The 11363-nt window shown below is 37.3% G+C and overlaps 1 protein-coding gene across 2 annotated transcripts in view; it reads right to left on the bottom strand.

Annotated features, from left to right (window-relative positions):
* Positions 1-6760: 6760 nt before the first annotated feature.
* LOC142340542 (galactosylgalactosylxylosylprotein 3-beta-glucuronosyltransferase 3-like) overlaps positions 6761-11363 on the bottom strand; it is a 49378-nt gene continuing 44775 nt past the window's right edge. For both annotated transcript variants that reach the window (XM_075391163.1, XM_075391164.1), the window contains 4 exons: positions 10242-10560; positions 9880-10002; positions 7901-7967; positions 6761-7041 (listed from right to left, as the gene is read on the bottom strand). In XM_075391163.1, the coding sequence (XP_075247278.1) occupies positions 6896-7041; positions 7901-7967; positions 9880-10002; positions 10242-10560 (655 nt within the window). In that variant the 3' untranslated portion in view covers positions 6761-6895. The remainder of the gene's footprint in view (positions 7042-7900; positions 7968-9879; positions 10003-10241; positions 10561-11363) is intronic.

Genomic DNA, 11363 nt, shown 5'->3' with positions numbered 1-11363 from the left:
CTGAAATGGAAACACTATTGCGGATTTAACCCTGACAAAAATTGCCACGTAAGAATGAGCTGCAATGGGCTCCAATGGGAGGACTTTTGACAAGTTAACCACCTGACTAAAATTGCCAAGTAAGAGTGGGCTGCAATGGAAGGACTTTAGAGGAATTACCCTCCCCCTTTATAAAATTGCCAAGAAAGTGTGGACTACAATGGGCTGCAATGGGAGGAATTTTTGGTTGTGAGGGGGTAGTTTGAGGTAAGAGTTGAGCTGCCAAGGGGGGTAAAGTGGTGTAAGATTTAGAGGTGATTTAATCAGAGAAGTGAGGGGGTGTTCAGGTATTCAGGTGAGGGTTTTTATTGAGGAGTGATTTAAGAGTGAGGGGGTAGTATGTTGAGAGGGGGCAATTCTTACAAGTATTTTTTATATATAGACCGTATCATGAGTTGGACACGCATTGATGGTCTGGAAGTTAAAGAGAATCAGCTGAGGGTACAGAGGTTGAGGGTTCAAGACTGGCAGTCTTCAAGTATGGGGGCTGAAACAATGTAGGATTGAGGCGGTAAAACAACGTAGGAGTTGAACTGTCAAGGGGGCAAAATAGTGTAGGAGTCAGGGGTTGGTTTGTTCAGAGGGGGTAAAATGATGTATGAGCGGGAATGCAATGGGAGGATTTTTTTTAAGATGCAGCTCAAAATTCCTACGTCTTTTTTGGGCTGCATAAGGCTTCACACGGGGGTAAAATGGTGTAAGATTGATTGGGTAAAAGACAAAGTAATCCCCACTCTCACTTTTTTTGGTCTGTCAAGGGGGTAATGTGAAGTACGAGCTCGGGGGTAATGGAGAAATTACCCCCTAGCTCTCACATCTGTTTACCCCTCCTTGACAGACCAACAAAATGTAAGCGTGGGTGGTTAATTTTTCTTTTATCTCTCACTCTTACACCATTTTACCCCCGTTGGAAGCCTAATTCGGCCCAAAAGACGTAAGAGTTTTGAGCTGCATTTTGCTAAAGAATCCTCCCATTGTAGCACCAGCTTTATATCAGTTTGGGCGGAAAAAATGGACCCGGGATTGGAAAAATTTTTGAATCAACGATTCAATTGATTTGCCTTTGAAAAACATTTACTCAAAGCAGTAAGCCCGCGAAATTAAAACTCTGGAAGTTGTATTAGGACAGTCTTTTACAGATAGAAAACTTAAATTCAAACATCCCGTGTTGACAAGATGCGGGGAAATCGATGCAAGAAACGTTTTTTTTTGTCGAATCGACCATTTCCTTAAACTGTCGCTTTTCATCGGTATTTGATGTATGAAGTGTCAAATATCGTCGTTTTTGTCGTTATCGTTAGTCTCAATTCGATTTACAGAAGAAGTAAGGAACACTAAGTAAGAGCGGGCGTAGTGGAGCAGAAGCTGGCTAGGAATCTTGCCGTTCCTCTGAAGGGGGTCTGGCGGCCGGAGGTGCACTGGGTTCTTTCTTCCTTTCTTTCTTTCTTTCTTTCTTTCTTTCTCCTTTCTCTCTCTCTCTCTCTCTCTCTCTCTCTCTCTCTCTCTCTCTTTCCCTTTCTCTCTCTGTCTCCTTTTCTCTCCCTCTCTGGCTCCCTCTCTCCTTCGCCGAATACACAACAAAGACCCCCTGAAAGTAAAACTCCGCCACCAAATTCCTATCCAAACCAATCTTACTTCCTCCATCTTCCAGACTATTAATCAACATAAACCACCAGAAACCATCAAATATAGCAAAACCAAATGCAAACCAAAGTCAAAGCGCGGTATACAAAGTGGCGTAAATTACCAGCTGAGAAATAGCAATTAGCAGTTCACTGCTAATTGAAACATTAAAAAGCTGAAGTGAGTGGTGGAGCAGAGGAAGAAGAAGTGGCTGACATGCAGGAGGAGGGAGGTTCGAATCCGTGTGAGGACGGTAATTTGTAGTAATGTGTGAAATGTGATGTGGTGCATTTTTGTGAGTTCAGCCCTTACTCTACCGGTGAAATTGCATAATTTCACTGCATTTCTACGAAAAATTATGTACGAAATTTTCGATAAAAAAACAACTTTCCACCACTTATCTTACATATTTTTCCGGTTTTCCTCGAACCGGGCTTGACGGCATTTTTTAGCGATTTCATCAGTGACCCGATAAACACGACCCGACAGCACATGACAAAATGCACGGCTTTCGAGCAGTTTAGTATCGAAATCCTTGTCATGTTATGAGCAAATATACTTCACCACTGAATGCAGTGAAAACAAGATACACAAAGAGATCGATAATTAGCAGTTAAAATGGTCCCATACTTAGCCCTCGTCTAATGAAAAGACCACACTTGACCCAAATGGGCTCCACTTCGTCATCTCGCCTTTAGTTCAGACTTGGTATAGTCCAAAAGTAGGAAACTGGGTCATTTCCTAATTTTGGACTATACCACGTCTCAATTTTCTGCTTCTGGATTTCATCTTGACCCAAACTTTTGATTCGCAGTTTTAGCTTGATTCAATTGTTCCGCTCGATCAAAATAATGATTTACAAAATTGGGTCACGCCATTGTTAAATCATGAGCTGAGCAGGAATCTTTTCATAAGTCTGCATCTCTGCTTCAAAAGGTTTGTAGAAGAAACATCAGAGAATATTTCAATTGAAATTGATCAGAAGAATTATGCACGAACCTGTGTGCGTTAACAAGTGATCTTCAAAAAGCTCCAAAATGCATTTTTGCTACAAAAAAAAACATTCAACCTAATCAGGAAAAAGCTTAATACTACCGAATCTTGTCTCTTATGAGTAGAAAACTTAAAACTAACAGTAAAAAAGTGTTGTCGACTGGTACATTCCGGGCTACTCAAGTGGTTAAATGCGCACTGATACCCCAATCTTTTGACATTTTCCGGGATATTTGATGTCGAATGCCGGTTTAGCAAAAAAATTTTATTCGATTTGCCGGCTAATTTTAACATTTTCTGCCCTTGTTTCTGGCGTTTTCTTGGCCATTTTTTAACTTCTGAAAACTTCGATTTATAATTCCCAGGTCTTGGCCAAAGAGTGGATTCATACTGACAATTGCAAAAAAACTACAGTCACAGTTCTGAATCAGTAACGATCCTCGACTTGTAAACAGACTTGCCAAGAACTGATATTCCCTTGGCAATGAGTCCAGGCAGGCATATCAAACCTCTAAAAGGTTGTTAAGTAGTGTTTGCATTTCCCCGTCTTTGTTAATCAGTTTATTTTAAGCGATGTAATATATATGCAAAGTTATATTCCTTTATAACAATAACTTTATTTTACTTTACCAGGAGAACAGCATCCCACCGATAATGACATATGCTCAAAGTCATTGCTCTTAGTGTTCTAGTCCACGCATATGAATATCAAATACAGTGGGCTGTCAACTTAGGTGACAACTGTGGCCCCAAGCAACAGATAAAACATCGATAATGCGACTTCTGGAAAAAATATAAGGCAACTAAATTTTCCAAAAAAAATTTACAACGAAGAGTTCAAAGATAGTTAACTGGAACTCGAGAAGTAGAAGAATATACAACTTTTGAAAAACAAATGAAGACAAACGTCATATCGAATGCATTGAGATGACTTTCAAATGTTGCAAAGGGTGATGTTCTATCAAAATCAAATGCAGTGATTGTTGAGGGAAAACAACAAATTGTAATGAATGTTCTACAAGATAAGCACCCACCTCCGGTTGTCAGAAAGCCTACGATAAATATTCCGTTACCCATATAAGTAAACAAGATTTTTGTTCCATCCTTCAATCAGTCAAAACGTGAAGGGTCTGAAATAAAACGCGCCGCAATAAAACAAATGGAAGCATTGATCCATCTGCCCTTGAGTCAGTGAAATGGAGACATTTTTTGACATCAAACAAATCCTCCTCAAACAATCTCTGTAGAATAAAGGACCACAAAAGAACACGATTTCTTGAAACCTTGTAGCGATTGTTGTGATAGATAATCTGGTCTCCACCAAATGGCATTGATGAGGCCATAAGAACAGTTATTAGCACGAGTACAGTGGAGTGCGTTCAGCTATCCTTCTAATTAACGCAAAGAACGCTTTTAACAGCCTAAGTAGATTTCTTGCCATAAAAAAACTTCTGAAATTTCTTTTCAGGAAGTTCGCAAGGTAAAAAAAAAATAACCATTTCCTAAGACGATAAAACCGAGGTGACACAATGGCTATAGAAATGCACATCTTGGCTAGAATTTGGCTCATCGATATGCTTCAAGAACAAAACTTGATGATACGCTCATAGAGATGTTTTAGCTGGTTGCAATTAACCAATAAGAATTGTTTTAGATAAGCACCCCAAACTTTGCAGCTCAATTGGTCACCATGCTGTCATTTAGCGTGTTTGTTAGGCTTGCTAGAACAATTCATTAATTTTGCTTTATATTTTGAGTTCTCAGTAACTCAAAATAAAAAATTTTTCTAGCAAGCTTAAAAAACATTCCAAAATTACTAGTGTTCATCAGAATGTAATGATGTCTTTCACAAATGGACTTAATTGAACTTCAATGCAAACGGTACTCCAAATCTGACAGAGTGCTGCCCGAAATGGTTAATTTAATTGGGAAACATCTTTCATCTTCAAAAAATGAACCACCTTTCTTTCAAAGATAAAGTTTGCAAGGTTGGTTCTCCCATTGTTAGTTAGAGCGCCCTAAGCAAACTTCTACCTAAAAATCTCAACCAAATGAATGGATCTATTCAGATATGTGAGCAGCTACAGACCTAAAACGTTTAAATGTAGAGTTTAGCTCGAACAAATCTTTCAGATACTGAGCAAAAATATAGGGTAAGGTGTGAACAAAATACTTGCCGTTAGAAAAAAATCATCATTGCAAAATGTATATTTTTAAGCCATCGCTATAGAAAAAAACATCAGGAAGATCCACACCCCATATATATCGTTTTATTCTTACGAGGGGAGCCGTAAGAGGCGAAGTGACCCTCCGGAACGGATGGGTTCCACTAAACTGCCATAAGTATGAGCGTGTCGAGTAATTTTGAAAAGAACTAACGCTTTTAATACCGTAAAAGCGGGTATACGCAAATAATGGAAATAGAAATAAATAACATTTTTGTCAACTTGATCAATGAGGTGTGCCAGGATCTCGAATTAGAGCCTTGTATATTGGCTTGGCAAGGAGAAAATTTTACAATTCAAATACAAATAAAGGCAACGACACTCAACTGTAAATCAATCTAACGACCTCTTCACTTGACCATTCCGCAGAAAATTATTTGATGTGAAAATGTTCAATATGTACACTAGGAGTTTCCGTAAGAAGCGTACCGAAGTGAAACAAATATCAGGAGTCCACCAAGAAGATGGAATTGGAGTCAAAGATAATTGACGTTTAGAAGGCCAATTCTTCCGTTTATCTTCACTTGCAGGAACCGGTCCAAATGCATCAGTCATAAGACAATGGCCAACATGATGTACAATAAGCAACAAACTTAGCTTGAATTTAATGAGGACAAAAATTTGGGCTCAGAAACATCCTTATTTGAGAATTTGGAAAAGTCATTTAGAGAAAAGGCTATTGTTGTTTGTAAGTTTTTTGTTAATTTATATCAAATTCGTATTCAAAACCACCGAATGTTGTACATTGCTTGCAATTTTTCATATCCATACTGTTCATAATTGCACTTTTCTCTCTCTCTCTCTCTCTCGCTCGCTCGCTCGCTCTACTGTCAGATATATTGCTTACCTGCCGCGGCCGAGCTGACCGAATACCCGTATTGCGTGAGGTGCCTTCCTTTAGTTGACCTTAGATTTTTCAGTTTTGACATGCTATGCAACATCTTCAAGATTGACTACTTATTTAGCAAAACCTTCATTAGTTTACCTGTTGTCAATTTAGCTTGAAAAGACTAAATTTCCTTGAACAGATCAGCACAACTATCATCCACAACTTCCAGGACCATGTTTTTTCCAAACATAATGTCAGAAATGCGTAACCACTGAAAAAATTTTTGCAAGATAAATCTTTCATAATTATTCGCTTTATGGTATTCAATTTTCAAAGCCTTTCTAACATAAAGTCCTCACTTGTCACTATTTGACATTTTGCCACTGATAAATATTTCTTCCAGTGAGTATGAGCGCATTTCATACAAAAGATCAACTTTTTCAGCGGCTATTAGCGCATTTCTTACAATTAAATTGCATTTCAGGTTTGCGTTGAACGTTGAACTCAAGTTCTTTTATGTATCTGGGTTACCTTGTTTGATGCTCACTATGCGCGGCACAACAAAAAAATACGTCGGAATGAACATTCCAAAGGCAGTGCAAACAGTTGTATTATGTATTTGCACAATTGTTTATATTGCTCTTCGGAATTAAATTTCAAAAATTTATGTTGAATAAAAACTTCATTGATCGTCCAAAATCTTTATAGAGTTTGCAAAAATTTGCCAAAGACATATTTCGACAGAACTAATATCTACTGGTGACAATTTCTTGCCTTATCATGTAAATGACTTGGATTAACTTTGTCTGGATATAAATTGCAGGATCTTTCCCGTTTGTGGGTGGTGCAAATGATATGCACCCACTAAGTTGAGGGAGGGGGGGGGGCACAAACGAAAAGATCCAAATTGCCTTTTTAATCTGCCTGCCAATTTCTTCGCAAACAAAAAAAAACTGAGCTCAAGCATAGTTTCAAGCATAGTTTCAATTTTTCAAAAATTAATTCGCTCATAGGCTATAAAACAAACCTGGTATAAATATTTAAAGAAAGCTGATTTTTGAAAGGATTTCATAAGTTAATTGAAAATTGATCAGTTGAAATAAAAACAAAAATGTTCACAAAGTAGCTTTTCAAGATAGAGGGATAGAGTTTTAGATAAATAATAGCACCAAAAACGATACAAATATCACGACTGTTTACTGGATTTTGAGTCGTTTTTGGGTTTTGACGTGTCAATTACTGTTCCATTCCAATAAGCAAGTACTGATGGGAAGTATTTCTGATGTTTACTAGTTACTGATTTTGTGTGCCACACGTGAATGCCCAGCTCGCCTGAAAACATTAAAAATTGAAATCCTACAAGGATCATATATGATTTCTTTGGTTTCATACTAGGATCCTACTAAGAAATCAAGTATGGACAGTATGAAATCATTTGGAAAAACTAAGTGAGATGTCCTTACGGACCAGCGTTCGTAACTTTAGTTAAATTTGCGCTAAAGTTAATTGAATAATTTTCAATTCGTGTAGTCGTTCCTTTCTTGTCATATCCCATACTTTTAAAGCTCTTTTTACATTTCTTAAGTTACGTTTTGTGGAATTAAAGAGGTCAAAATAGTCAATCTTGTTCACTTTATTTGGTGCCGTGTCTGACTGAACAACTGAACAAACTATCAAGACAGAAATTAAATTCTAAATTGGGTTTTCTTTCCGTGGGGATTTATTTCCGTGGTTGTGTTTTTTTCGTTGTTTTTTTTCCGTGGGGTTTTATTTCCTAGACCCCTCAAAACGATTCTGCTAAGTGAAATTACTTGCTCGCCGAGTCAAAAGTTAATTTTCAACCCAAACATGAAGTTTAAAAATCCTCTGAAATATGATTTGTGTCCCCCCGTACGTTATGCAACCCCCCCCCCCCCCGTTACTGAGCAGTGTCATTACATAGTAAATCATTGCAGTGCTGTTGGGGGGTGCAAATAAAGCACCCACTAAACTGTGGTGGGAACCACTCACGGAAAAATCCTATTCCTTTTTGACATTTCTGTCGCGCCGCAATTAAAGGCCAACTTGGATGTAGTTACTTTATTTCTTCGCAAACTAAAAACGTTTGAATTTGTTCAACTTCCCATCCCTCTCCACCGCACGCAAAAAATCTAAAAACGACAATTTTTTCCAATAAACTTGACCAACTCACCGTGTATGTATTCCATCTGAGGCGCTGATATGTTGAACTGTGCCAGAAACAGTGGCTCTTGGTAACCCTGAAATACATTTAAATTGTGAACCATTTTTAATTTTGAAAGGAAGGCTAATAAGGGCCGCAAACCGCGGGCTACAATAAGTAAAACTCTTTTTTCCCACCAGAATTGTCTCCTTTCTTTCCATAAAAAACTTTCAATTTTGCTCCTTTTCAATAAAACTTTAAAACACTGCAACCATATTCTTTGAAGCAAAACTAGAGTGATGTGAAGAAAAACGTTTAAATTTCGTGCTTCTTGATAATTTTGTTCTAAAATATTTTATTGTTCCAATCTACAATGAAATGGGGCTAGGAACTTTATACCAGTACCACATTTTTAGTTCAGCCAATTTTACCCGATGGATATCTTCTGCGGCTAGTGACTGTTTAAGCATCTTTCAAAAAAAATGTATGACCCTTGTATGATTACCAGGAAATCATGCAAATCATATCTGACCTTGTCTTTTTCCTAAGAAGTCTGTAAAATAAAATACTCTTCAATGGTCATAGAACTTGGAGGAACAATAATTGCCGAAATTTCCAAGTCTATTACTTCTTCCGTCATGTTTTGAGACCAATCTATATGACTCATTGAAGCTCGTTCTGTGATAAAATTATGTTTTCAGTCGTCTGTTATAAAATACATCTTAGTGTCAGAACCCTCGAATATTTGATTGACTTCAATTAAAGGATTAGAGGAAAATAGTAAAATTTCAATTAGCGATCGTTTTTAGGTTTCTCTTAACATAACTTATGTTTTACGTCATAGTTCCCATTTGTTAGCTTGGAACCATTTATCATGTTTCGGTTAGAAAATTGCGACATTTTACCCTGCGCTATACACGAACATGTGCTGGCAAAAATTTTCTCAGGGTTACACTTTTGTTCGATATCTCCATGTTTTTAGATAAAAAAAACACTGGTTTTCTTTAGTATTATCTGAATGGAATACTTCTCTGTTTCATAGAAAACTCCTCGCCTTTTGAAATCTGAAGCTTGGAGGTTTTGCGATAAAATTGTTAGAGAAACATGATTCGAGATATGATGCAAATATTTTTAAAGTTGTTGTCATTTTTATAGAAAACAGTCCATCACGATTATTCTGAAAATAAGCAGATCATCGCATTAGTACACAGCTTGTTGTCAAGAATTCCATAGCAGAATTTTACTTTTTAAATAGATCCGAGCTTCACACCGTGCTACGGTAAAATTTAAACTTAATTTTTCATGCATTGCTTATGCTTTTAAAGGTCGGAACATTATGTGCAAACTCACATAACCAATTCTCCTCGTAATTTTTTTGTATTATATTGCGACAAAAGAATTTCCTTCCTCCATACAAAAACGTCGATAACAACGTAATAACGACCAAACCGACCATTAAAGATATTTCAAAGTTTTTGTCAACAGGAGACAAATATTTGGGTCCTTCTCATTATAGTTCCCCCCACCCACGAAAGTATATTCCACCCGCATTATGGTATAATTATCACCATTGGGGGGCTATAGGTTATTTGACCACTATATTTGGGGCGGGGGCTATAAAAGACCTAAACATTTCAGCATCGTTTGCATGATTCATTCACCAATAACTGAGGAACGTATCAGTTTTTTAAGTTTTTTCTAAATTTATTTATATATATATATATATATATATATATATATATATATATATAATGGATTAATACAAATCTTTGTTATCAAACTTTGGTTCGGAATCAAAAGTTTTTGCTCATTAAAATTTCAAATAAGGAATTGTTTGTTTTGTTGAAGAATTCTTCATTCTTCTCAATCGCTCTCTATAACATCAGTCTTGTTATCCTTAAATTTCAGAATTTTTCTCTTTTCAATCTTCATTGAACTCTTGAAAATTATTGGGTGAGACAATACTAACAAAAACGAAAGTCATAACTGATGCTAAATAATTCACCTACCGGTTGGACAACTTCGAATGAGGGGAAGTTGTGGTCTGCTAGGAATCCGATGTTGATAGCGAATCCAGCCATGTCTATTGCATACTTCCTGTTTGCATACCACGATGTTTGGAAACCCACAACCTAGATAGAAGGCAAATCTTGCTTTGAAAGGGTCAACACTTCGTATAAGAGTAAACACCGGAGACTTAGCCACTGGGAATACCGGGGGGGGGGGGGGGGGGGGGGGCAGTAGCCAGCAGTGATATCGCTTAAACGGATTTCATGATGTATACCGGTCAAACGATAATTTTGCATAAAAAAGACACGTCTACAATTGCTACAAATTTCGTTTGAGAGCTGACCTAAATGATTTCACGTACCGTATTGTTTTCAACTATAGGCCCTTCGAATCTCGCATTTGCAACATTGCCCACGTTGAAAACTGATATAGTTTTAGTGCCTTTCAGTAAATGCAGAAATGTAGAGTCGAACGTGTTGTCATCGTCTGCAAAATAGACCACAGCCCTCCGGTAAGGGTTCACCCTCTTCTTTTCCAGGGCAGATTTTGTTTTGGAGTTTATTGATTTTTCCGCACTTTCGTATAAATTGCGAACTGTTTCCAGACCCAGATTGCGCTGGCTTCGACCTCTGAGGCTGGAGTATTTTGGATCTGTTTTGGCGGCTGAGTAGAACAAGTACCTGCAAAATTTAAAATTTCAAAAAAACTGTCAAACCAAAAGTTAAATATTTGATAAAATAGCGATAAGATTTTCGCTGAGAAAACGCTAAGATATGTACCAACTTCCAAGACATTAGCGTAAACTTCAAGAAATTAAGGATTTTATCACGATCTTATCAAGCATTTCAATTTCTATCCGAAAAACCAATTTCTTTAACAATTATCGGCGAAATTAGCGGCGAGTTATGAGTTGCTATTTTGAGCGCCAAAATATTTCCCGCGTTTATACCCGGGTCGAGATGTTAAGCGGATGCAAGCGGAACATTTCGTAAGAAATGCGCTGAATGCGCTGAAAGTTTAATTTTAGTTTCTGAATGCGCTGAATAAAAATACTTTCAGCACTGTACTGAAGTGTGCTACACTCAGTAACACTATTTGATAATCTTAGTGCTATTTTGAGAACTTACGTTATAGTGCGTGAAGCACAAACTTGATTTGGACAGAGTCCATTTTAACGTGTGAACAAATTACTAAGTAGTTTTGAATAAGCTACTATTTTAAGATCACTAACTAAAACTGAGAATACTATGACGTGATATTATCACGCCACACAGATAACACCAAGTTAACCTTGGTAACTCTGTCGACACTGTTATCTCTATCCAATAGGATACAAGAGAACCACGTGTCCGCAAGTATAAAAGGAGCTTGCACGCTCAACTACCAGCACAATTTGGTCCCTGATAACTTCTGAATTAAAATCAAAACTCCCGTATTGCCCCCTTTCTCAATCTCAGATTACTTGAGATATTTTTCTAACTTA

This window comes from Convolutriloba macropyga, chromosome 6 (assembly GCF_964194025.1).
Source record: "Convolutriloba macropyga chromosome 6, txConMacr16.3, whole genome shotgun sequence".
Lineage (NCBI taxonomy): Eukaryota > Metazoa > Xenacoelomorpha > Acoela > Convolutidae > Convolutriloba > Convolutriloba macropyga.
This window is presented reverse-complemented; position numbering and strand designations above follow the sequence as displayed.